Source organism: Podarcis bocagei (assembly GCF_964188305.1).
Source record: "Podarcis bocagei genome assembly, chromosome: 10".
In the NCBI taxonomy this organism is placed as follows: Eukaryota; Metazoa; Chordata; class Lepidosauria; order Squamata; family Lacertidae; genus Podarcis; species Podarcis bocagei.
This window is the reverse complement of record NC_138135.1, coordinates 6,954,206-6,981,646: the sequence shown is the minus strand read 5'-3', so window position 1 is coordinate 6,981,646 and position 27,441 is coordinate 6,954,206. Positions and strand designations below refer to the sequence as shown.

The window sequence follows — 27,441 nt, the reverse complement described above, 5'->3', positions numbered from 1 at the left end:
GCCATCAAGTCTATTGACTTTCTTTGCTTCTGCAAAAATAATATGGATGGTTCCCGATCTTTTTCAAAGTATCCGTTTTCTTTTTCTCTTAGTCTATATATCATTTTTGCCAGTTCTGCATAGTTCATCAACTTCCCTTGCCATTGTTCTTTCGTTGGTATTTCTCCAGTCGCGAAAAAGGGATTCTCAACAGATACCTCAGGCTTTCTCCGGAGGAGAAATTGGAAGTATACATGAGAAGAACACAAACCTATACAGTGGTACCTCGGGTTAAGAACTTAATTCGTTCTGGAGGTCTGTACTTAACCTGAAACTCTTCTTAACCTGAAGCACCACTTTAGCAAATTGGGCCTCCTGCTGTCGCCACGCCGCCAGAACACGATTTCTGTTCTTATCCTGAAGCAAAGTTCTTAACCTGAAACACTATTTCTGGGTTAGCGGAGTCTGTAACCTGAAGCATATGTAACCTGAAGCGTTATGTAACCCGAGGTACCGCTGTAATGGGGCACAGTTGGGGGTCTGCCAGCCCCATTGGGTGTCATGGTCCGAAGTCCTGGCAGGGTCCCCCGTTTCCAGCATCCTAGAGCTGCTCCATCAGTCTGAAAGGGTAGATTTCCAGCCATCGTGTGCCCCAAAGCTAAGCATTTAATAACAGCAGAAACAGCAGGTGCTTGTAGTGGTTAGGAGCGGTGGACTCGTAATCTGGGGAACCGGGTTCAATTCCCTGCTCCTCCACATGCAGCTGCTGGGTGACCTTGGGCCAGTCACACTTCTGTGAAGTCTCTCAGCCCCACTCACCTCACAGAGTGTTTGTTGTGGGGGAGGAAGAGAAAGGAGAATGTTAGCCGCTTTGAGACTCCTTCAGGTAGTGATAAAGTGGGATAACAAATTCAAACTCTTCTTCTTCTTCTTCTTCAGAACGACGAGCGAGTTCTCTCTCTCTCTCTGTATATAATTTTTATTGAATTTTCTGTTTTGCAATTCAAAGTACTCCTTTTCACATCCCTTTTTTTTAAAAAAAGAGTTTATTAGACAAACAGGTTCTTAAAACACATGCAATACGAACAAAATAACATTCAGTATGTTATAAAGAATATACAAGTATTTGATCCCCTGCTAAATTTGCCCGTTTGCCCTCTGACGAAGAAATGACCAGTCCATAATTTTAATGGTAGCTTTATTGTAGCTGTGAGAGACAGAATAACAACAGGAAAACCCCCAGAAACCCTCACTGTAAATATAAAAAGAAAAGAACGGAAAAGAACAGAAGAAAGAAAAAACAAAGAGAAAGAAGAAGAATGAAAGTGCGAATAAAGGCAAAGACATAATGTTATCCACCGCTTAAATCAGCAAAGAAAAGGAATTTCCGACTATGCCCATTGTACTAATTTACAATTAATCTATTATTTACACAGTTGTGTGAAGTTGTTTTTTGTTAACTTAATTTAACTTTATCTAACAAATACTTTTTACTGTGTGGCTCATTCAATATCAGCCAGAAAGCATTTATTATTGCAGTACCCTTTGAGATATTCCTTCATTATGGACCATTCCTTGTTACGCTGGACCTCTCTGCAGCTACCGAGGCAGCGAGGCGTGCAGAAACCCCGCTTCCCCTCAGGGATGCTGTGTGGTCCGTTGCCATGGAGACGCAGAATCTAGAACTCTGAGCGGCATCTCAGGTGAGAAGGATGCTCTGTGCAAGTGTGCCTCCAGCTTGTCTATGAGGTTGCCTGTGCTGGGGTGCGGGAGAACAGGGGAAGGTGTTCAGAATGTGACCTTCTGGACCAGGGTGCCAGAGCTTCTGAATCATCTCAGATTTGGCCCGGGAACTGAAAATCCGCTGATGGAGCAGCCTCCAGACAGTAAGGAAGAGGGGTGTGCTTTGAAGGTCAGAGAGAGGGAGGGAGAGAGAGAGAGAGGGGATTGTGTTTGGAGAGAGGTGTCATAGACACTGACGATGGTGATGAATTGAATTTGTATACTGCCCTATACCTGTATATCTCAGGGTGGTTCATATGTAAAATTGCAACACCAAAACCACAAAACAAATAATTAAGTACCTTGGGTTAAGGGAAGCGGGTGGCGCTGTGGGTTAAACCACAGAGCCTAGGACTTGCCGATCAGAAGGTCGGCGGTTTGAATCCCCGCGATGGGGTGAGCTCCCGTTGCTCGGTCCCTGCTCCTGCCAACCTAGCAGTTCGAAAGCACGCCAGAGTGCAAGTAGATAAATAGGTACCACTCAGGCGGGAAGGTAAACGGCGTTTCCGTGCGCTGCTCTGGTTCGCCAGAAGCGGCTTAGTCATGCTGGCCACAGGACCTGGAAGCTGTACGCCGGCTCCCTCGGCCAGTAAAGCGAGATGAGCGCTGCAACCCCAGAGTCGGCCACGACTGGACCTAATGGTCAGGGGTCCCTTTACCTTTTACCTTGGGTTAAGAACTTAATTCATTCTGGAGGTCTGTTCTTAACCTGAAACTGTTCTTATCCTGAAGTACCACATTAGCTAATGGGGCCTCCCACTGCTGCCACACCGCCGCGCAATTTCTGTTCTCATCCTGAAGCAAAGTTCTTAACCTGCAGTACGATTACTGGGTTAGTGGAGTCTGTAACCTGAAGCGTCTGTAACCCGAGGTACCACTGTAATAAAAATAAGAACGAAGACAAGCCAGGAACACCCCTTCTCACAACACTTTTAAAAGGCTGGTCCACCGTCCCTCAGACCATGTGGGGGCCCGGACTATATTTTTTTGGGGGGGAAAGAACGAATTCCTATGCCCCACAAATAACCCAGAGATCCATTTTAAATAAAAGGACACATTAGAATCATAGAATCATAGAGTTGGAAGAGACCACAAGGGCCATCGAGTCCCACCCCCTGCCAAGCAGGAAACACCATCAGAGCACTCCTGACATATGGTTGTCAAGCCTCTGCTTAAAGACCTCCAAAGGAGGAGACTCCACCACACTCCTTGGCAGCAAATTCCACTGTCGAATAGCTCTTACTGTCAGGAAGTTCTTCCTAATGTTTAGGTGGAATCTTCTTTCTTGTAGTTTGGATCCATTGCTCCGTGTCCGCTTCTCTGGAGCAGCAGAAAACAACCTTTCTCCCTCCTCTATGTGACATCCTTTTCTATATTTGAACATGGCTATCATATCACCCCTTAACCTCCTCTTCTCCAGGCTAAACATGCCCAGCTCCCTTAGCCGTTCCTCATAAGGCATCGTTTCCAGGCCTTTGACCATTTTGGTTGCCCTCCTCTGGACACGTTCCAGTTTGTCAGTGTCCTTCTTGAACTGTGGTGCCCAGAACTGGACACAATACTCTAGGTGAGGTCTGACCAGAGCAGAATACAGTGGCACTATTACTTCCTTGATCTAGATGCTATACTCCTATTGATGCAGCCCAGAATTGCATTGGCTTTTTTAGCTGCCGCGTCACACTGTTGGCTCATGTCAACATTCTACATTCTACATTCTACTCATGTAAAAACACGCTGATTCCTGGACCGTCTGCGGGATGGATTGAGAAGGCGATTGGGCCGCATCCAGCCCCTGGGCCATAGGTTGCCTACCCCTGGGGTAGGCCCAGATTTTGTGTCTCCTGCAGACTCAGAGCTGAAATGCTCTTTAAGTTTGTTTTGCACCTCTGAAAAGGTGTGTCTGCCGCCTCCAGCCGCTGTCGCATGATCTCTGCTGCCCCCTGCTGGACACAGTAGCAAATGCAGACATAGTCCCGGACTGCAGTCAGACAGTCTATAGGACACAGGTCCTGGATCACTGCCTTGCCGTGGCGAAGGGGCTTGAATAACTCAGAGAAGCTAGGAGCTATGCCGTGTAGGGCCACCCAAGATGGACAGGTCATAGTGGAGAGTTTTGACCAAATGTGATCCACCTGGAGCAGGAACCGGCAAGCCACTCCAGTATCCCTGCCAAGAAAACTCCATGGACAAAGGCAACAGGCATATAAAAGTACAAGTAGATTCAGAGCTGATGAAGCGGCTGGGCCAAAGCCGAAAGGTCGCTCAGTTGCGGATATGCCTGGAAGTGAAAGTCCAATGCTGTAAAGAAAAATATTGCATAAGAATTGATGCTTTTGAATTCTGGTACTGGAGGAGACTCTTGAGAGTCCCATGGACTGCAAGAAGATCAAACCTCTCCATTCTGAAGGAAATCAGCCCTGAGTGCTCACTGGAAGGACAGATCCTAAAGCTGAGGCTCCAAGACTTTGGCAACCTCATGAGAAGAGAAGACTCCCTGGAAAAGACCCTGATGTTGGGAAAGATGGAGGGCACAAGGAGAAGGGGACGACAGAGGACGAGATGGCTGGACAGTGTTCTTGAAGCTACCAGCATGAGTTTGACCAAACTGGGAGGCAGTGGAAGACAGGAGTGCCTGGCGTGCTCTGGTCCAGGGGGTCACGAAGAGGCAGACACAACTAAACAAAAACAACAACAACAAAGGGCCGGCCCACTGCCTCAGGTGGCTGGATCAGTAGGGGCAGCAGATCCCCGTGTAGATCTTTACCTCCCCCCCCACTTTGTTCCTGATGTAGATCTTCACTCACCTTTCTTCCTTGGTGGCAGGGGCGGGGTGTGTGTGTGTGGAGATGCCATTTGGCAGTTCCCCTCAGGGACAAAATTTCAGGGGACCATTCAAGAGTCCCCCTCTGCACCCCTATGCCTGAGTGTTGCATCCAGCACCTTCTTCGTCAGGCCAAGGAATCGCAAATTGGGTGGCTCATAGGAAGATAGGAAACTGCTTTGTCCTGAGCTATTGTTCTGCATAACCCAGTGTTGTCTACACTGGCAGACAGCTGCTTTCCAGGGTATCAGGGCAGAAGGCCATCTGCAGATGCTCCTCCACTGAGCTAAAGCCCAAAACAGGCACACCTGAAGCTCCCTAATACTCAGCCGCCCATCATCACAGTGATCCACATGACGGTCACCTCCAGGCTTGACTACTGTAATTCGCTCTACGCGGGGCTTTCCTTGAAGCTGTCTCAGAAACTCCAGCGGGTGCAGAATGCTGCAGCAAGGCTCCTCACGGGGTCTTTGCCATGGGAGCATATTCACCCAGTGCTTTTCCAGCTGCACTGGCTCCCGGTGGAGTATTGGGTCAGGTTTAAGGTGCTGGTTTTGACCTTTAAAGCCCTTCACGGCCTAGGACCCATGTACCTTCTGGACCGCCTCTCCCGGTATGCCCCACGGAGAGCCTCAAGGTCCATAAATAGCAACACCCTAGTGGTCCCTAAGGAAGTCAGATCAGTGGCGTAGCGTGGGTTGTCAGCACCCAAGGCAAGGCAAGTAATTTGCGCCCCCTAACCCGTGGATTTGCGCCCCTTAACCCGTGGATTTGCGCCCCCGAACCCTAACCCCCAGATGTTGCGCCCGGTGCGGCCGGCCCCCCTGCACCCCCCACGCTACGCCACTGAGTCAGATTAGCCTCAGCCAGAGCCAGAGCCTTTTCAGCAGTGGCCCCGGCCTGGTGGAACGCTCTGCCTCATGAGACCAGGGCCCTGCAGGATCTGATTTCTTTCCGCAGGGCCTGTAAGACAGAGTTGTTCCACCTGGCCTTTGGCTTGGAGTCAGTTTGATTCCCTCCCCCTCTTTCTTTTTCCTTTTTCCTTTCTCCTCCTGTGATGAGGCTGCATTTTAATATTTCATGTTGTATTTTAATCTTGTTTTTAAGTTGTATTCATTCAACTTGTTTTTATTATTGCTTGTTAGCCGCCCTGAGCCCGGCCTTGGCTGGGGAGGGCGGGGTATAAATAAAAATTATTATTATTATTATTATTATTATTATTATTATTATCTAACTCAGTACTGCCTACACTAACTGGCAGCAGCTGTCCAGGGTTTTTGGTGGGGAACATGCCCAGCTCCACCTGTGGACTGAACCTGAGCTATGGCCCTTCCCAGATAGGAACGCGGGAATCATTGCTGAGTCCATGTAGCTCAGTATGGGCTGCTCGGACTGGCAGCAGCTCTCCACGGGGAGGAAAATACCTTGAGCCTTCTGTAGTTCGAGGCTGCCGTCCTAGTTTAGACTAAGAGGCAGAGACTGCCCCCCCCCCAGGTCACCACCAGCCAGGTGGATTTGAACCTCTCCCAGGAGCTCCGCGCGGGTGCTTCAAGCTTGTGTGCTGGGTGTTTGTGTGTGACCGTTGTTGTTGTTGTCTAGTCGTTTAGTCATGTCCGACTCTTCGTGACCCCCTGGACCAGAGCACGCCAGGCACTCCTGTCTTCCACTGCCTCCCACAGTTTGGTCAAACTCATGCTGGTAGCTTCGAGAACACTGTCCCACCATCTCGTCCTCTGTCATCCCCTTCTCTTTGTGCCCTCCATCTTTCCCAGCATCAGGGTCTTTTCCAGGGAGTTTTCTCTTCTCATGAGGTGGCCAAAGTACTGGAGCCTCAGCTTCAGGATCTGTCCTTCCAGTGAGCACTCAGGGCTGATTTCCTTCAGAAGGGATAAGTTTAATCTTGCAGTCCATGGGACTCTCAAGAGTCTCCTCCAGCACCAGAATTCAAAAGCATCAATTCTTCAGCGATCAGTCTTCTTTATGGTCCAGCTCTCACTTCCATACATCACTACTGGGAAAACCATAGCTTGAACTATACGGACCTTTGTTGGCAAGGTGATGTCTCTGCTTTTTAAGATACTGTCTAGGTTTGTCATTGCTTTTCTCCCAAGAAGCAGGCTTTAATTTCGTGACTGCTGTCACCATCTGCACTGTTCATGGAGCCCAAGAAAGTAAAATCTATCCCTGCCTCCATTTCTTCCCCTTCTATTTGCCAGGATGTGGGGCTGGGCTGTGGGTCTCGGCTGGTGCTGAGCTTGCCCCCCCTACCGTTGGGTGTGCGTGCCAAGCGGACAACCCCGCCTGCTCCTCGGTGCGCGTCGATTCGAGCGCTTGCGCTTGGGAATAGCAGAGCTCGCCATATGGGAATGCGCATTTCGAGCGCTCCGCGCGTGTCTGGGGGCATGTCTAAGTGCCGGGAGGCTGGGGGGAGAGCCACGCGCTGATGCTCCCCTGCTCGGGCCATCTGTCAGGATGTGCGAGTGTATGCGCTGGCCCCCTGCAAATGCACAAGCGTGTCGGTGGCTCTGAAGTTGTGAGGTTTTAACCTTTGGCTAAAGAGCAGGCCTCGCCAGAAACGCCACGGCCGGGTGTCCATTTATGTGCGCGTTTTGCGCTTGGTTGCGAGCCCTCCACAGCGGTTACGCGCGCGGAGTGGCAAGCCGGAGACGCCTCCGATGTTTCCCGCTGGGCACCCGGGCGGCCAAAAGCTCGGCTGCGCGCTCCTGGGTACCGATTTCCAGCGCGCAACAGAAAGCATCTTTGGGTACCGGCGCGAGCGCGCCAAAGAGGTGTCGCGTTTGGGTTGCGCCAGCCCGGGTTGTGAGGATGGGCTCCGGGTAGCGCCAGCCCTCTGTCTCTCTCTGTGTGTGCGCCTTCCGCCAGCCTGGGGGTGGGCCTTGCCTCCTCCCCCTCCTCCCCTCCCCCTCCTCCCCCGCCTCCTGCTTCCCCCTCCCCCCCTCCGTCTGCTTTTTCGCTCCAGAAACGGCCATGGAGGCAGCTGAGACGCAGCTGCTTGGGAGGCGGACGGAGAGAGCAGGTCAGTGATGGGGGGCGGGTTTGATGGAGAGGAGGGGGGCGCAGCTCCAACTCCCGCAAGGACCCCCGCAACCCCCCTGCTCCCCTCCCCTTGCATCACCGCAGCCTTTCCGTTGCGTCCCCTCCATCCGTCTCCCTTCCAAGCGCCTTCACCTCTCCGGGGTCTTTCCTTCCTCCCCTCCTTCCCCGTCCCACCCCCTCTCTCCCCTCCCCCTCTCCACTTTCCACCTGTGGCTGCCCTTCCCCCCCACCCCCCGTCCTGTGCCCACCTTCAGGGGCACGCGCAGCCCTCCCCCTCTGAGACCCTTCCCCACCCATCTCTCTCTTTGCAAAAAAATAGAGTCACACCTTGCGCTGATGATATCACGGGCGGTGGTTATGTCATCCGGCGGGCGAGGAGGGTATGTGGTGGAAAGTCCAGTCTCTTCGCTACCCGAGACCCTTTCCCCAAATATACACCTCTTGAGGAGTCCCGGCCCCGTTTGGAGAACAGGATTTGGGGGAAAACCGGTGGAGAAAAAGGAATGCAAAACGGGAGTTTTCTGGAGAGTGTTTGGGGTAGGAGAAAGTGGGTTTTCTGGAAATGCGGCTGAATTGTGTGTCTCTAACACACACACACACACACACACACACACACACACACACACACACACACACACACAGGTTCTGGACGCTCCATCCTTTTGATCATTGAGGAGTTAGTCCGTTTTCCTGCCCCCCTTCCCCGGTTCCATCTGGACCCCACCCCCTTGAAATTGTGTCTAAAAGGGCTGCAGCGAGAAAAGGGCTTCTCTTTGTCCTAGGGGAATTGCATCTCTCTCTCCGCACCCCTCCAGCTGCCCACCCGATTTCTCCCCCCCCCCAAACTGACCCAGTTACATAACCCTCCAAGAAAGAAGCGAGGATGCGATCTTCGGAGACTTGTGGGGTTGTGGAGGCCTTAGGAAGAATGTATCCCATAAGGGATACATGCGTTGGGTGGTCTGTGCCCCGTAACAGAACCCCGGTGGGGCTAGGGGGCTGCCCGGCCCTCCCCACCCACCCTCGCCCCAGATTGCCCCACTCTGCAGACACTGCAGCAGGCAGAAGTTCAAGGGACAGATACACGAAAGCCCTTCTTCACGCAGTGCAGTTAACCTGTGGAACTCCCTGCCACAGGGATTTCAAAGGAGGTTAGGCAAATTCGTGGAGGAGGAGGAGAGGGTTAGAGAGGCAGCCATGCTTCTGAATGTCAGCTGCGGGAGGGAAGAGGGCTCTTGTGGTCGCATCCAAGAGAAGTGAGTTCTTGACTTGATGGGCTGTTGGCCCGATCCAGAAGGCTTGTCTTGGAATCACTGAATTGGAGAGTTGAAAGGGACCCCCAGGGGTCATCTAGTCCAACCCCTGAAACGCAGGAATCTCAGCTCAAGCATCCAGGACAGGTGGACCAGGTCACTTTGGACTCAGTTGTCCATGGAGACACAGGTCCGTTCTGCGTCCAGGGCAACTGTCTGCCAGCTCCATCTGGTACGCAGGATGAGACCCTCCCTGCCTGTGGACTGTCTCGCCAGAGTGGTGCATGCTTTGGTTATCTCTTGCTTGGACTACTGCAATGCACTCTACGTGGGGCTACTTTTGAAGGTGACCCGGAAACAACAACTAATCCAGAATGTGGCAGCTAGACTGGTGACTGGGAGCAGCTGCCGAGACCACAGGTCCATCTCTGAGGGCCTCCTGGCGGTTCCCTCCCTGTGAGAAGCGAGGTTACAGGGAACCAGGCAGAGGGCCTTCTCAGTAGTGGCGCCTGCCCTGTGGAACGCCCTCGCAGCAGATATCAAGGCAATAAACAACTATTTTACTTTTAAAAGACAACTGTTTAGGGAAGTTTTTAATGTCTGGTGCTATTTTGTTTTTAATATTCAGTTGGAAGCCGCCCAGAGTGGTTGGGGAAACCCAGCCAGATGGGCGGGGTATAAATAATGAATTATTATTATTATTATTATTATTATTATTATTATTATTATTATTATTATTATTATTATTATTATTATTAGGCCATCCAACCTCTGCTTAAAAACCTCCAAGGAAGGGGAGTCCGCCACCTCCCAAAGGAGCCCATTCCACTGCCAAACAGCTCTTACCGTCAGAAAGTTCTTCCTGATATTTAGCCTGGATCTACTATTTTGTAACTTGAAGCCATGGGTTCGGGTCCTACATCCCAGAGCAGGAGAAAAACCGTTCTTACGTTCTCATAAGGTGCTCGTGTGAATGTTTAAAGTCCTAAATGACTCAGGCCCCAGAGGGGGAGCTCTTGAGAGTTCCTCCACCCTCAGAGGCTCAGGATGGTATCCTGGGAGACAGGGCCTTTTCTGTGGTGGCCCCTAATCCATGAGACTCCCTCCCCACAGAGGCCTGTCTGGCACCTTCATTGCACAGCTTATGGAGGATTCTGAAGACACTTGTCCCTGGCCTTTAACCCTTCAGGTGCATGCTATCTTATTTCTGCAACTGCAAGTTATTTTAAACTGGTCTTAACATTTTTTTTTAATTTTCAATGCAAAATTACAACAAAAATAACAAACATTGAATCCAAAACAAAACAGTACAATCAAGAAAAAACAAATCACAAAACACAAAAGAAAAAAAGAACACAAAACCCAAAAAGACAAAAAACAAAAACACACATCTACAAATATAACCATATCATCATTCTAATCTAATCATTGCATACATATACACATATTGCCTTTCTTCCTTTTTTCTAAGACCTCAAAATTTTTACTCTTTCTAAGTTGTTGTGTCTAATGTAGATTACCTCCATCTTTATACTTTTTACACCATTTTTCTCTTTCTTTAACCCTGCAAAGCTTCATTCATTATATGAAAAAACATTGTTGTGGAGTAAGCATGTCTTACTTAACATTTTAACGTTCAAAATCTTGTGAGCAGGCCCGGGGCCTTAGGGTGGGAAATTAATAAGAATAAGAATAATGAGCTTACCAGGTCTCACTCGACTTGCGGGCTCTGTATTAAGGGACAGATAATAATAATAATAATAATAATAATAATAATAATAATAATAATAATAATAATAATTTATTTGTACCCCGCCCATCTGGCTGGGTTTCCCCAGCCACTCTGGGCGGCTTCCACAAAGACCAAAAATACACTAAGATGTCACACATTAAAAACTTCCCTTAAGGGTTGCCTTAAGATGTCTTCTGAATGTCAGGTAGTTGTTTATCTCTTTGACATCAGATGGGAGGGCGTTCCACAGGGCGGGCGCCACCACTGAAAAGGCCCTCTGCCTGGTAGCTTGGCTTCTCGCAGTGAGGGAACTGCCAGAAGGCCCTCGGCGCTGGACCTCAGTGTCCGGGCAGAATGATGGGGGTGGAGATGCTCATTTGGGTATAGTGGACTGAGGCCGTTTAGGGCCTTAAAGGTCAGCACCAACACTTTGAATTGTGCTCAGAAATGTACTGGGAGCTAATGGAGGTCTTTCAGGACCGGTGTTATGTGGTCTCGGTGGCCGCCCCCAGTCTAGCTGCGGCATTCTGGATGAGTTGTATTTTCCGGGTCACCTTCAAAGGTAGCCCCACGTAGAGCGCATTGCAGTAGTCCAAGTAGATCTTTATTTCGCAAGAATTCTCCGCTCTTAAGAAATATTGCCTGCCGCAAGCTGATGTGGAGACAGCAGGCTGCAAACGGAATTGTGGGGATTTCTGCAATGGGTTATCCTAGTCACACCTGGCCAGGTAGCATCCAACTCTGATTCTATTCCCGCTTGCAAAGAGAATCAGGGAGTCTGAAGAGCCTTCTTTCTGCCTGCCTCTTTCCCCAGAGGGCTGATGTCAGTTAGAATAAAACAGGCAATGTGAGCAAATGGTCTGAATAACGCAGCTTCTTTGCCCCCGTTGAGAACGACAGCAAAAACTTCTCACACCGCGTTGCGTATTTTATTTCTCTCTTATACTTCTTGGCCTCTTAAAACAGGGTGGCTGTTTAGCATTTGTTTAATTAACAAAATATAGATGCATCTTAGTAGACAAAAGACCTTTAGAAGATGATGATGATGATAATAATAATAATAATAATAATAATAATAATAATAATAATAATAAATTTATTTATAACCTGCCCATCTGGCTGGGCTTCCTCGGCCAGTCTGGGCGGCTTCCAACAAAATATTAAAATACTGTAATACATCAAACATTAAAAGCTTCCCTAAACAGGACTGCCTTCAGATGTCTTCTAAAAGTCTGGTAGTTGTCTTTGACATCTGGTGGGAGGGCATTCCACAGGGCGGGTGCCATCACCGAGAAGGCCCTCTGCCTGGTTCCCTGTAACTTGGCTTTTCCCAGGGAGGGAACAGCCAGAAGGCCCTTGGAGCTGGACCTCAGTGTCCAGGTAGAATGATGGGGGTGGAGACGCTCCTTCAGATATACTGGGCTGAGGCCGTTTAGGGCTTGAAAGGTCAGCACCAACACTTTGAATTGTGCTTGGAAACATACTGGGAGCCAGTGTAGGTCTTTCAAGACCGGTGTTATGTGATCTCGGCGGCCACTCCCAGTCACCAGTCTAGCTGCGCATTCTGGATTAGTTGTAGTTTCCGGGTCACCTTCAAAGGTAGCCCCACGTAGAGCGCATTGCAGTAGTCCAAGCGGGAGATCACCAGAGCATGCACCACTCTGGTGAAATAGTCGGCAGGCTGGTAGGGTCTCATCCTGCGTACCAGATGGAGCTGGCTGACAGCTGCCCTGGACACAGAACTGACCTGTGCCTCCATGGACAGCTGTGAGTCCAAAATGACTCCCAGGCTGCGCACCTGGTCCTTCAGGGGCACAGGTACCCCACTGAGGACCAGGGAGTCCCCCACACCCGCCCGCTTCCTGTCCCCCAAAAACAGTCCTTCTGTCTTGTCAGGATTCAACCTCAATCTGTTAGCCACCATCCATCCTCCAACCACCTCCAGGCACTCACACAGGATCTAAACTATTTGCTAAAAAGAGCAGTAATAGAAAACGAGTTAGCATAAGAATAGTTTTTTTAAAATTACAGGCTAAAGTGGGACTCTTTGGAGGTGGTTTGGAGCTCCTATCACTCCCTGACTATTGGCCATGCTGGCTGGGGCTGATGGGAGTCAGTCAGATTCCCCAACTCTTACTCTGAAGGAGACCTCAAAGGTCATTTAGTCGAACCCCCTGCAGACACAAGAATCTTGTTGTTGAAGCATCCCTGATGGACGGGCATCCAGACTTTGTTTTTACACCTCTAATGAAGGAGACTTCATCACGGTCAAGAAGTGCACCCTAACGTTTAGCCAAAATATTATTATTATTATTACATTGGTACCTTGGGTTACATACGCTTCAGGTTACAGACTCCACTAAACCAGAAATAGTACCTCGGGTTAAGAACTTTGCTTCAGGATGAGAACAGAAATCGTGCTCCAGCGGCGCGGCAGCAGCGGGAGGCCCCATTAGCTAAAGTGGTGCTTCAGGTTAAGAACAGCTTCAGGTTAAGAACGGACCTCCGGAATGAATTAAGTACATAACCAGAGGTACCACTGCAATTATTATTTATACCCCGCCCATCTGGCTGACTTTCCGCAGCCACTCTGGGTGGCTCCCAATCGAGTGTTAAAAACAATACAGCATTAAATGTTAAAAACTTCCCTAAAGAGAGCTGCCTTCAGATGTCTTTTAAAAACAGGATAGCTGCTTATTTCCTTGACATCTGATGGGAGGGCGTTCCACAGGGCGGGCGCCACTACCGAGAAGGCCCTCTGCCTGGTTCCCTCTAACTTCGCTTCTCGCAGTGAGGGAACCGCCAGAAGGCCCTCGGAGCTGGACCTCAGTGTCCAGGCTGAACGATGGGGGTGGAGACGCTCCTTCAGGTTTCCTGGGCTGAGGCTGTTTAGGGCTTTCAAGGTCAGCACCAACACTTTGAATTGTGCTCGGAAACGTACTGGGAGCCAATGCAGATCTCTCAGAACCGGTGTTATGTGGTCTCGGCGGCCACTCCCAGTCACCAGTCTGGCTGGCGCATTCAGGATTAGTTGTAGTTTCCTGGTCACCTTCAAAGGTAGCCCCACGTAGAGCGCATTGCAGTAGTCCAAGCGGGAGATAACAAGATCCCCTTTCTTTTATTTCCAACTTTAAAATTGGGCCTGTGACGCAGCTGCTGCTCAGAGGTTTGCTGAACGGAGTGCAAATCCATAAGAAATTGTTGCTGATGCGTTAATTTATATAAAGCATAAAGCCAGGATAGCTTTGCAAGCGCAAAAACCAATTGCACGAATATTAAAATATAAACACCCATAATTAAAATGCACGATAAAGCTATTCCATTAGAATTATTACAGTATAGGCACCCATAATTAAAATAGGCAAGGAAGTAATTCCGTTAGAACAACACGGTAATTAAAACAGAAGTTTGGGTTGGAGAACTCGAGGGAAAAGCCTGCGTAAATGGAGGGGGTGATTTTAAAAGCCGGCAGAATGACAGTGTAGATGGGGAAGAGAAGTAGCTCAGAGGCAGAGGATCTGCAGAAGGTTCTGAGTTCGATTCCTGACACCTCCAGGTAGGACTGGGAATGCCTTCAATCTGAAACTAGGACAGCTGTTGTTGGCCAGTGCAGACAATACTGGGCTGGATAGACCAAGAGTCTGAGGCACCTTCCTGTTGCTGGAAACCCCAGGAGGGGAGGGGGGTGTTCTTATGGTCAGATCCTGCTTCCAGGTTTCTCCCCCTCCTGCTTCCAGCCAACAGAGGACACTGGGGGTATCCCCATATGGGATAGATCCCCATGTATATACTTTGTAACTAAGTCTGCCTTCAGGGATCCAACTGTGAACTGATGATGTGAGTAAACTTCTTTTATATACTTTACACAAGATTGTGGTGTGTTTATTCTTTTAAGAGGCACGCGGGTGGCGCTGTTGTCTAAACCACAGAGCCTAGGACTTGCCGATCGGAAGGTCAGCGGTTCGAATCCCCGTGACGGGGTGAGCTCCTGTTGCTCGGTCCCTGCTTCTGCCAACCTAGCGGTTCGAAAGCACGTCAAAGTGCAAGTAGATAAATAGGTACCACTCCGGCGGGAAGGTAAAGGGCATTTCCGTGCGCTGCTCTGGTTCGCCAGAAGCGGCTTAGTCACGCTGACCACATGACCTGGAAGCTGTACACCGGCTCCCTCGGCCAGTAAAGCGAGATGAGCGCCGCAACCCCAGAGTCGGCCACGACTGGACCTAATGGTATTTACCTTTACCTTTAAGGGAACTTACTAGGAACCTGATAGTGAGAGGGTTACACAAGCATGCAACCAGTTATCCGCTGTATGTTTAAAAGGGGAATGTGAAACTCTGCTATGTAAAGGAACTTGCTAGCTCAAGTTAGGAAGGCTATTGATAAACAATATATCTTCTCCTGCCTCCCTGAACATTCCCACACACCTGCCTCCTGCTGAAGTTCTGCTTGTCTGCCAGAAGATGGCGAAAGCTGCTTGTGTTAACATGGTGGGCGGCCGACTCTCCTTCCTTAGAGATTTATAAGCAGAGGTTGGACAGACAACTGCAAGGGATTCAGTGCTCTAAGGGGGTTGGACTAGATGACCCCTGGGTGTCCCTCCAAACTCTACGATTCTCCTCTCCCGTTCTGCCTTTTGCTGACAGAGGCATGTTTCCTCCCAGGTGAGGTGGAGACCCCCAATGTCGAAATAAACGAGTTGGAGGAGGAAGATGAGGAAGATGAAGAGGAGGAGGAGGACGATGATGACGAGGTGGAGGTCAGGAACTTGGACTCTTCGGACGACGAGAATGAGCCGGACGAGGAGAAGCAGCGGGAGTTGAGAGCCCAGGTCATGCGTTTGCTGGACGAGCTGGAAGAAGTCCGGGAAGTGGCCCTCAAGCACGAAGGGGATTCCCTCGAATTGCAAGGTGGGTGTCTTGCCTCAGGGCTGCGGGGTCCCTGGAACCTGCCAATTTTTTCAGGTCGTGTCAGTTTCCTCCAGACGACCCACCTGTGGAGTGATCTGCTTGCACAAATCTTATGTAAAAAAGTTAGATTATATATCTGCTCTTTGGTATGCGTTCGCACAGATTGGCTTATGGTTCTGAAAATGGGTGGTAGTATAGCGGTTTGCCCGACTCTCTAAGGAAGAGAATAACACAATAAAACAGTCACAGTTCGTTGCACAATCAATACTTTTTAGCTTAATTAATTCAACAAAGTCGATGGAAGAGAGGTACCGGTGGCGTACTTTTCCCAGACACTCAACGCAACCGAGCGGAACTACTCAAAAATCGACAAGGAGGGGCTGGCAATCGTGAAGGGAGTAAAAAAATTCCATGATTTCTTGTACGGGCGGCCCTTCACCGTGGTGACTGACCACAAGCCGTTGCTTGGCTTGTTTGCCCCCGAAAAGCAGACCCCCCAAGTGCTGTCTCCTCGCGTCCTCAGGTGGTCAATTTTCCTTGCCAGCTACCAGTATGCACTGATTCACCGACCTGGGAAGGCGATGGGCCATGCGGACGCCCTCAGCAGGCTACCACTACCGGAAACAGGCCCCGACCCAGCACCTGCACAAGAGGTTATGAGCCTGGAGCTGCTTCCCGACCGCCCCATTCAGGCACAAGAAGTTGCACACCATTCCAAGAAAGATAGGGTCATCTCCGGGGTCCTGGACTGGGTGTGGAGGGGATGGCCCAGCAGCAGCCCCGGGCCAGAATTCGCCGGCTACACAACCCGCAAACATGAACTGTCGGCCCACAAGGGGTGCCTGTTATGGGGAAGCAGGGTCGCTGTTCCCCAGCCCCTCCGCAAAAGGGTCCTCACTGCCCTACACGAGACACACCCAGGGGTAGTAAGAATGAAGGCCCTGGACAGGAGTTATGTGTGGTGGCCGAAGGGACCGCCCCAGGGCGCAAGACTGGGGTGTATATATGGGGGTCTTGGGCTGCCCAGATGACAAGACCCCCACTCTGCTTCGCTGTGACTACATTCCCGCCCTGTGGAACGCCCTTCCAGCAGATGTCAAAGCGATAAACAACTATCTGACATTCAGGAGACATCTTAAGGCAGCCCTGTTCAGGGAAGTTTTTAACGTGTGACATTTTACTGTATTTTTGGTTTTTATGGAAGCCGCCCAGAGTGGCTGGGGAGGCCCAGCCAGATGGGCGGGGTATAAATAATAAATTATTATTATTATTATTATTATTATTATTATTATTATTATTATTATTTCCACAGCATTTGATATTTTCATTTACATACATTCATTCGAAATAAGATGGCTTTACGAAGCAATTCTCTATCCTCCCACCACACTGACGAAGTATTCTATGAAGCAGCAGTCAATATCCAAAATCACTGTTCAGCGTTGGACATCATATTTGCTGAATACACAAAGCTTCACAGCTTGTCTTTCACCGTACAAAGTCTGGTACCTCGCTTCTTTTAAAGATTTCCAGAGACTTTGAAACTAAAGGTTTCATTTTGGACTTGTTATGGTTTGAAGGAATTCTATAAAAGATTCTCTATTGCGTATGTACACGGTCATCGTGTTGCCTAGACATTGCTGACGTTCTCTTTGCAACACAGGGGTTGGTTTGGTTTCTTATTGTGAAAATCCTGACAGAAGAGTTTAGCCAATTTCAGCTCGGACACTGCTTTCATCTGCAGTATTCCGGATATGTCTGGGAAATTCTGGATGTATGGCAACTCTAAGAAGGTGCCATCCAGCCGCCTTAGGGACTCCACTCTGGGTTTGTGTTGGAATTTCTCCTGAGCCTCTTTTTCCTCAGAATTTATCCCACAAGGCAGCAAGTAGAATTTAATACAGTGGTACCTTGGTTCTCAAACACCTTGGTACACAAACAGCTAGGAACCCAAACCCTGCAAACCTGGAAGTAAGTGTTCCGGTTTGCGAACTTTTTTCAGAAGCCGAACGTGCTCCGTTTTGAGTGCCACACTTCCGATCTGAGTGCCACACTTCTGTTTTGAGTGTTACGCTGAGATCTGTCTGCTTTTGCTATTTATTTTGTGTTTTTGCAGCTTTTTTCGTTTTGGTTTTCTCAGAGGCGGAGCTAGCTGCTCTGGCACCCAGAGCAGCAAACATGCTCTGCTCCTGCGGGCAGGGCTAGCCGCCCATGGGGGCAGGGCGAGGGGCTAGCATCCCAGGGGGGGTTGGTGCCCGTGGCAATATCACCCCCCCCAGGGATGACACCCAGGGTGGACCGCACCCCATGCACCCCCTTTCTTCTGCCAGTGGTTTTTGTGACTGTGTGGAACCCAGTTCAGCTACTGATTGATTGTGTGACTGCAGTACATTGTTTATTGCTTTCATTTTATGGATCAGTGGTCTTGTTAGATAGTAAAATGCATGGTAATTTGCTGTTTTAGGGGTTGCTTTTAAAAGTCTGGAACGGATAAATCCATTTTGCATTGCTTTCTATGGGAAAGTGCGCCTTGGTTTTGGAACGCTTTGGTTTTGGAACGGATTTCCGAAATGGATTAAGTTTGAGAACCAAGGTACCACTGTAAATGGTAAAGGTGCAGGTAGCTTTTAAGCAACATTGCGCAGGGTCTGCCAAGCTCAGCCTTGGTTCCCCAGCCAGGAGGCACACGCCTGGTTTTGGAACGGACTTCCGGAACGGATTAAGTTTGAGAACCAAGGCACCACTGTAAATGGTAAAGGTGCAGGTAGCTTTTAAGCAACATTGCGCAGGGACTGCCAGGATTTCACTTTGCTTCTGTAACAGAAGCCAGGGTTTCGGAAAGACAGCTGTGTAACACAGAGGAGCCATAGCAAGGAAGGTGATCTGCACGTTGCTTTTGAGAAGCTGAAGAGAGGGAACTCCTGGCTCTTGAATTTGTGGCTGCCTCCTCAAGAGGTCAACAGTTTATTCTGCTTTTTCTCTCTGCGGCAGGGTTGCTGGAAGACGAGAGACTTGCCAGTGCTCAGCAGGCGGAAACCTTCACGAAGCAGATTCAGAGACTACAAGGTCAGTCCTGGCCTTTGTGTTTGTTTGTTTGTTTGTTTGTTTGTTTGTTTGTGTAATGAATTGGTTTACTGATTTAATGCAATTTTATTTAGTGTGTAAATATGCCACATTTTCCCGAGCTGGGTTTCAAGGCAGCTCCTGACATTTGAAAACTTTGCTAGAAAATAGCGGTAAGCCAAAAAGACACAGCACATAAGGAAAAAGGAATGGGGTTGGAGAAGGAAAAATATATATGCAAACTTAGGCATCTGTTCTTAACAGTTAAGGTTCTTATTGGAACCAGCCAGGGATGGAGAGTGGTTCATGGAGCCCAGCCTGTTTTAACTGTTTACAATTCTGAATTTTAAATGGTTATAACCTTCCCTGGGACCGACTGGTGGAGAGCATGGAATAAGTTTGATGCTGGTGATGATAAATGCAAAGTAAGAAAAACAAGCTAGTTGAAAACGATGGCTAAAATGCATCAAAGCAGGAACTGAAAATATAATTTATTCTGACAGCAGCCCAGGCGTCAGCGTTGTCTAGACATAGGTTTCCAAAGACCTGGCTGAACAGGAAGGTCTTAGTCTGCCGATGGAAAGATAATAAAGAGGGAGAAAGTCTAATCTCTCCTCAATATGGGAGCAGCCGCAGAAAAGGCTCTGTCTTGTGTTGCCAGCAGCCGTGTTTCTGAGGCCGAGGGGCTGAGAGGAGATTCTAAAGGGCATAAATGTTGCCAGGGTTTGATTTGGTCTAAAACTCCTCCGTTGTGTCTCGGAAGCCGTTTCTCCCTTCCGTAAGAGCTCAGGCAAATTACAGTGGTGCCTCGCAAGACGAAATTAATTCGTTCCACAAGTTTTTTCTTCTTGCGAGTTTTTCGTCTTGCGAAGCACGGTTTCCCATAGGAATGCATTGAAAATCAATCAATGCGTTCCTATGGAGACCGTCCGGGAACAGAGGGGAAGCGCCGCTCTGTCCCCTCTTTTGAAGCAAGGGGCGGAGAGGAGAAGATCGCTTCTCCCCCTTGCCGCCCCTTGGTTCAAAAGGGGTCTGGGGAGAGAGGGGAAGGCGCTGCGCCTTCCCCTCTGTCCCCGGAGCTTGCGGGGCTGGCAACGGGGAGAAGCGATCTTCTCCCCGCCGCCCCTTGCTTCAAAAGAGGTCCGGGGACAGCGGGGAAGATGCGCTGCGCTTCCCGCTATCCCCGGAGCTTGCGGGGCAAGCTTCGTCTTGCGAAGCAAGCCCATAGGGAAACCTTTCATTTTGCGAGTTTTTCGTCTCGCGAGGCGTTCGTCTTGCGGGGCACCACTGTAGTGGGGGACTTCATTGGTGTCAGAAGTGGGATATATCACTGGAGGGGGAGAGTCTCTTGCCCAGCCGCTTCCTCCCCACGGGAAGTGGTCGTCATCTGAGGCCCTTCTTTGTGTCCCCCTAAGAGAAGTCTAGAGCAGGGGTCAGCAAACTTTTTCTTTTTTTCAAGTAAATTTTTAATGTTTTCCTTACATATTCTTTTCCAACAAACCATATCAATGCCATACATTCCCTTTGACTCTGCCGAGTCGCGACTCCCCCCCCCGCAGTTGGTATATTTAACCCCTTTCTATCGCACACATCATTCTCATAATAGTACTATTATGTGGGGAGCCCGGCGGCGTGGCGCAAGGTAGAATCATAGAATCATAGAATCATAGAATTATAGAGTTGGAAGAGACCACAAGGGCCATCGAGTCCAACCCCCTGCCAAGCAGGAAACACCATCAGAGCATTCCTGACATATGGTTGTCAAGCCTCTGCTTAAAGACCTCCAAAGTAGGAGACTCCACCACACTCCTTGGCAGCAAATTCCACTGTCGAACAGCTCTTACTGTCAGGAAGTTCTTCCTAATGTTGAGGTGGAATCTTCTTTCTTGTAGTTTGGATCCATTGCTCCGTGTCCGCTTCTCTGGAGCAGCAGAAAACAACCTTTCTCCCTCCTCTATGTGACATCTTTTTATATATTTGAACATGGCTATCATATCACCCCTCAACCTCCTCTTCTCCAGGCTAAACATGCCCAGCTCCCTTAGCCGTTCCTCATAAGGCATCGTTATTTTGGTATCTACCAATTATTTTGGTATCTTTGGTCTTCCTGGTCGCGGATCCTTCCTGACAATTTGGCAAGTTCTGCGTATTCTGTCAACTTCACCTGCCACTCCTGGATGGTTGGTATGTCTTCTGTTTTCCATCTTTGGGCCAGGAGGGTTCTTGCAGCGGCCGTAGCATACATAAACAGATTTTGGTCTCCCATTTTGATTTCCATTCCTATTAAACCTAATAGACATGCTTCCAGTCTTTTGGGAAAAGTATACCTAAATATTTTTTTGAGTTCATTATAAATTGATTCCCAATTTTTTTTTACCTTATCACAGGTCCACCAGCAGCAAACTTTTTCATCAGGGGGCCGGTCCACTGTCCCTCAGACCTTGTGGGGGGCCGAACTATATTTTGAAAAATATAAATGCCCTCAAGCCGGTCCTGCAGCTGCCTCTGGACCTGGTTGCGAATTTAAGCTGCGCTTTAACTTCTCACGGTCGGAATTTGTGTGTGTGTGGGGGGGGAACTGCGGCTTATATTTGGGCCAATACGGTAATATTCTAGTGTAGATGGTTTTGGCTTTGTAATTGATCTTCTGGCCCCATTCCAAATGCACAAGGGGGTTGGGCTAGATGACCTCTGGGGATCCCAACCAAAAGTCCACAATTCTACGAAGGGTCTCCCCTCTCCTCCCACAACACTTGGTTTCTTCCTCCCCAGTTCGCTCACGGGCCTTTTGATGTATTTATAGGCCCATAACCCAGCTCCTTCCCGTCGAGCGAGTGTTAATCTGCGCAGAATGCTGCTATAAATAGCGTGGACACTGTATGGAGGACGCCACGTGTCCCCGAAGCGGCAGGTGGCGAGTCTATATGTGGCGATTTTGCCCGGGGCTCGAGCAATCCATGGGGACCGGGGATGGGGTCAGCCTCGAAGGGCTGGCGCAGGGAGGGACGCCAGGCAGGCAAGACGGTGGGACAGCCTCAGGACAGTTTGAGGTTCAGAGGAGGCCAACTGGTACTTCCCCGGGTTTTTTTTTAACCGAGCTTTGACCGCTAGGCGCTGCTGCCTCTTCTTGCTGCAACCTCCGAGATCCCCGGCAGTTGTGAGAGCAAAGCACCGGAAAAGGATCTGGAGGTAGGAGTGCACTTCGCGGCCTTGTAAAGGTAAAGGGACCCCTGACCGTTAAGTCCAGTCGCGGACGACTCTGGGGTTGCGGCGCTCACCTCGCTTTTTTGGCCGAGGGAGCCGGCCTACAGCTTCCGGGTCATGTGTCCAGCATGACTGAGCCGCTTCTGGTGAACCAGAGCAGCGCACGGAAATGCCGTTTACCTTCCTGCCGGAGCGGTGCCTATTCGTCTACTTGCACTTTGATGTGCTTTCGAACTGCTAGGTTGACAGGAGCTGGGACCGAGCAATGGGAGCTCACCCTGTCGCGGGGATTCGAACCACCGACCTTCTGATCAGCAAGTCCTAGGATGTGTGGTTTAACCCACAGTGCCACCCGCGTCCTGCTTTTTCAGGTTAAAGGTAAAGGTAAAGGGACCCCTGACCATTAGGTCCAGTCGTGGATGACTCTGGGGTTGCGGCGCTCATCTCGCCTTATTAGCCGAGAGAGCCGGCGTACAGCTTCTGGGTCATGTGGCCAGCATGACTAAGCCGCTTCTGGCGAACCAGAGCAGTGCACGGAAACGCTGCTTACCTTCCCGCCGGAGCGGTACCTATTTATCTACTTGCACTTTGACGTGCTTTCGAACTGCTAGGTTGGCAGGAGCAGGGACCGAGCAAAGGGAGCTCACCCCGTCCCGGGGATTTGAACCTCCGCCCTTCTGATCGGCAAGCCCAAAAGGCTCTGTGGTTTAGTCCACAGCGCCACCCGCGTGAGAGCAAAGCACTGGAAAAGGATCTAAGGCAGGAGTGCGCCTCGTGGTCTTGACACCGTTGCAAATTGAGCAGATCTACACCAGATGGAGCTCGTCTCCCATGCAAAGGCAGATGCCGTCCATCAAACCAACTCACAAATCTCCAGCACGGCTTTTGTCCGAAGGGCCCTCTTCTCTCTTCACGTCCTGCGCCAGGCTGCATTCTTTGAAATTTCAGTAAATCATAGGATTGTAGAGTTGGAAGGGACCCCAGGGGTCATCTAGTCCAACCCCCTAAAATGCAGGAATCTCCCCCCCCAATTTTTTTTGTTCATTTTATAACACAACTAAACAACACAAACAGAAAAACAAACAATACAAACAAATTCTTGTCTTATCCTTATTTTTTCTAAACATTGTCAGGTGGGCTTCCCCTAGTCCCCCCTATCTTATTTTCATTTTACCTCATCTTTAGCAGTTTACATATATCATAATTTTTAACCATTTTTTAAAATCAAGCTTACTTTTACCATAAAAATCTTCACATTTTATCACTTACTTTAAAATTGTTGTTGTTGTTTAGTCATTTAGTCGTGTCCGACTCGTTGTGACCCCCTGGACCAGAGCATGCCAGGCACTCCTGTCCTCCACTGCCTCCCGCAGTTTGGTCAAACTTATGCTGGTAGCTTCGAGAACACTGTTCCACCATCTCGTCCTCTGTTGTCCCCTTCTCCTTGTGCCCTCCATCTTTCCCAACATCCTGAGGTGGCCAAAGTATTGGAGCCTCAGCTTCAGGATCTGTCCTTCCAGTGAGCACTCAGGGCTGATTTCCTTCCGAATGGAGAGGTTTCATCTTCTTGCAGTCCATGGGACTCTCAAGAGTCTCCTCCAGCACCAGAATTCAAAAGCATCCGTTCTTCGGCGATCAACCTTCTTTACGGTCCAGCTCTCACTTCCATACATCACTGCTGGGAAAACCAGAGCTTTAACTATACGGACATTTGTTGGCAAGGTGATGTCTCTGCTTTTTAAGATGCTGTCTAGCTTGATCCATGAAGGGGTACTTTAAAATAGTACTATTTTAAAATACATTATCTTCTACTTCTCACCCTACAGCCTATATCCACTTCCAAAGCTATTCTAAGACCTAGCAGTTTGAAAGCACATCAAAGTGCAAGTAGATAAATAGGTACCGCTCCTGCGGGAAGGTAAACGGTGTTTCCGTGCGCTGCTCTGGTTCGCCAGAAGCGGCTTAGTCATGCTGGCCACATGACCCGGAAGCTGTACGCCGTCTCCCTCGGCCAATAAAGCGAGATGAGCGCTGCAACCCCAGAGTCGTCCGCGACTGGACCTAATGGTCAGGGGTCCCTTTGCCTTTACCTTTAAGATAAAATCCTAAGTGACATTGAGTTGCTTAGGTGCACCATGGGTGCAGACATGTATTTCTAAATGATGACGTCCTGGCTTTTAACCCCACCATCCGATTACCCCAATGATGTCCTAGTTTACTACCTGAGGAGAAGATTTTTGCGTGTGCGTCTTTACATCAAGAAGCATTCAGAACAGCACTGCCACCTGCATTCTGAAGTGGTAAAACGGTAAAGGTAAAGGCCCCCGGATGGTTAAGTCCAGTCAAAGGCGACTCTGGGGTTGTGGTGCCCCTCTCGCTTTCAGGCCAAGGGAGCCAGCGTTTGTCAGCAGACAACTTTCCGGGTCATGTGGCCAGCAGGACTAAGCCGCTTCTGGCGCACGAAGGACCGTGACAGAAACCAGGGCGCATGGAAACGCCGTTTACCTTCCCGCCACAGCGGTACCTATTTATCTACTTGCGCTGGTGTGCTTTCGAACTGCTAGGTTGGCAGGAGCTGGGAGCTCACCCTGTTGCGGGGATTCGAACCGCTGACCTTCCTGGATCCTTTGCCTCGGGCATCACCTGAACCAAGTCTGGGGCCTGATCCTGAAGAGTCCCAGTCTGCACAGGTTCCCCTGCAGCAAACACCAGCTGGGCCGAGTCAGGGGCCTGATCCTGCCCTGGCTCCAGATGCGGGGATTACCTCGTTGCCTCCAGCTGGGCCGTCACTTACAGCTGCTCCACTACCGGTTGGGTCAGGGGAGGCTGAGGCGGCCTCTGGGTCTAGTAACCCACCGACGTCTCCTGAGCTGCAGAGACTGAGGTCTGAGAGAAGGAGAGACCTGAGTACTCGCAGGAGGAGTGCTCACCTTCGGGCGAAACAGGGAGGTGAGTCGCCAGGGGATCAGGACCGGCCGTTACCCCGACAGAGATAAAAGGCTACTGGACCCCGCCCCAGGTTGCGGGAGCAATGTTGCTGTTTGCCAGAACCTGCCTGTGATCCTGTGCCCGACCTAGCCTGGTTTCCTGCCTTGGCCCTGTTCCACAAGGGTCCTAGTGGGATCCTTGGATTCAGGACCGGACCTGGACCGCGTTGCTCGGGTTAACCCCTGGGCCCCGCACACCACTCTGTGCAAAGTGGAAAGGAGCTGGCCCTGATAAAAAGCTCTCCTGTGACGCAGTATTTAATCGGGATCTGCCATTATGAGACAGAGCACATGGAAACGCCGTTTACCTTCCCGCCACAGCGGTACCTATTTATCTACTTGCTCTGGTGTGCTTTCGAACTGCTAGGTTGGCAGGAGCTGGGAGCTCACCCTGTTGCCATTGCAGAGATTGATAGTCAGAGGGGGAGGCGAGCCATTGCTCTGTTATCATGATTGTATTCTAAGTTCGACTTGGCAAATCCTCCCCTGGAAAGACTGATTTATGGTGCAACCTGTCTGGGAAAATTAATGAGCAAACGCCTAGATTCTATTTCATCGGAACTGAGAAAAGATGGCGTCTCCCACCCGAGGAGGATTTTTGGATGGATTCGGTATAAATACCAGCATGTGAGGATTTATTGCAAACAAAAGACTTACCAGCTATAAAAAAGGGAGAGACATACAAAGTTCACACAGAAGCATAATATTGTTTAGTTTAACTCGCCTGTGGAAACAACTCGGAGGCTATTAAAGAAGAAGGATAATAACAAGAAGATTGAAAGATGGGACTGGTGAACACTAAAAGCAGCAGAAATATGAGATGATTGGACCCCACTGAACTCGAAGCACGGGAACCCCCAACAAAAAATTATAATTTGGCAAAATATTTGGACTTTATGATATGTGCTTGTATAATTTGGAATAATTAATGTGACTTGATTGGATTGCTAAAATGGAAAACAATAAAAAATATTATTAGAAAAAGGAAAGGAGCTGGTCCTCTGCTGGGGGCCAGCTGGGCAAATGCCCAGTCATGCCACCTCTGGGTGCAGTCTGATGCCACCACCTCATTCTGCAAAACTTGTAGTATGGCTCTCCGGGAATCAGTTGCTTTGGAGTGACTCCCCAGGAGGGCATCCTTTTGAGTAAATGAGGAAAGGTGATTTCAGACCTCTTGAAACCAGCCCCGATCGACTTTCTTCTTGGCAAGATGCCGTCTGCAAAAAGACTCTCCGAAGCTAATTTTATCAAAGTAGGCTTGGTGAGCCAGACCCAATAGTTCTGGAGCTGTAGATTTTTAAAAAAAACGTATTGCTTTTTTCCTCGCTTGATATTTATAGACCGGCTTTTAACAGAAGGGGGCTTGCAAGGTGGTTTGTGACAGTTTAAAAACACAGTTTTAAAACGACATTCCGGAAGCAGCAGAGATGCAGGCTGTTCCCTATGTTCTGTGCGGGTGGGATTTTTTCCCCTGTCCTCCGACCTTTGGCAAAAGCACCAGGTTTTCTTGCTTTATGCAAAAATCCTGGCATCTTTGGAGAAGGGCTGGGAAAAACCTGTATCTTGAACATAGACAATGTGGAGCCAGATGGACAAAGGATTTAATTTGGCTGAAGGCCGCTCCCTGTGTCTTTACAGTCATGCCTTCATGCTGCTGAAGAGAGCAATAGAATAAGGCTCTGTTCCGGGGCTCTCAAATCCCTTGCTACAAAAACACAAACTTTTGAGATCAAAACAGACACATTTCCCTGTAACCTAGGAATCACATGTAAACACTGAGGCATTTTGATTATTGTTGAATTGCTTGTTTTGCAGACTTGTAACGCTTGCAGATTTGACAAGGATAGTAATATAGAGAGTTTAAGGGGTGGGGGAAAGCAACATGAGTATACACCTGAAAAATGGAACAGCTCTTTTAATTTTTATTTTTCCAACCATTCCGTTCATTCAAGCGCAAAATGAACTAGTAAAGGTAAAGGGACCCCTGACCATTAGGTCCAGTCGTGACCGACTCTGGGGTTGCACGCTCATCTCGTTCTATAGGCCGAGGGAGCCGGCGTACAGCTTCCGGGTTGTGTGGCCAGCAGGACTAAGCCGCTTCTGGCGAACCAGAGCAGCGCACGGAAACGCCATTTACCTTCCCGCCGGAGCGGTACCTATTTATCTACTTGCACTTTGATGTGCTTTCAAACTGCTAGGTTGGCAGGAGCAGGGACCGAGCAACGGGAGCTCACCCCGTCGTGGGGATTCGAACCACCAACCTTCTGATCGGCAAGCCCTAGGCTCAGTGGTTTAACCCACAGCGCCACCCGCGTCCCACAGCACCACCCATTCCGTTCATTCAAGCGCAAAATGAAATAGTAGGATGTTCCAAAAAGCAGCCTCATTAAAACTGCTGCTGCTGTGCTATTATTATTATTATTATTATTATTATTACTACTACTATTATTATTTTATTAAAATCAAGAGCAGCGTCAGCTTCAGTTCTTGGGGTCCCTTGGGAAAATATGCCTGCAGTAGACCCCTTTCTTGCTCGCCCTTGTACCCTATTACAGCACTGCCTTCAGCAACCTGGACATTTTAGACTACAACTCCATGATGGGAATTGTTAGGTCTGGGTGTTCATCAATGTGCGGATGATACCTAGCTCTACCTC

The 27,441-nt window shown here is 49.4% G+C and overlaps 1 protein-coding gene across 5 annotated transcripts in view; it reads left to right on the top strand.

Annotated features, from left to right (window-relative positions):
- The first annotated feature begins 1,674 nt into the window (after window positions 1-1,674).
- Window positions 1,675-27,441, top strand: part of CCDC136 (coiled-coil domain containing 136) — a 52,126-nt gene continuing 26,359 nt past the window's right edge. The window contains exons 1-3 of one of the 5 annotated variants that reach the window (XM_081210225.1): window positions 1,675-1,865; window positions 15,286-15,531; window positions 18,523-18,597. In XM_081210225.1, the coding sequence (XP_081066351.1) occupies window positions 1,724-1,865; window positions 15,286-15,531; window positions 18,523-18,597 (463 nt within the window). In that variant the 5' untranslated portion in view covers window positions 1,675-1,723. Of the gene's footprint in view, window positions 1,866-7,519; window positions 7,620-15,267; window positions 15,532-18,522; window positions 18,598-27,441 lie in introns of those variants that run through there. The other 4 variants (XM_081210226.1, XM_081210224.1, XM_081210228.1 and 1 more) reach the window with 4 other exon arrangements.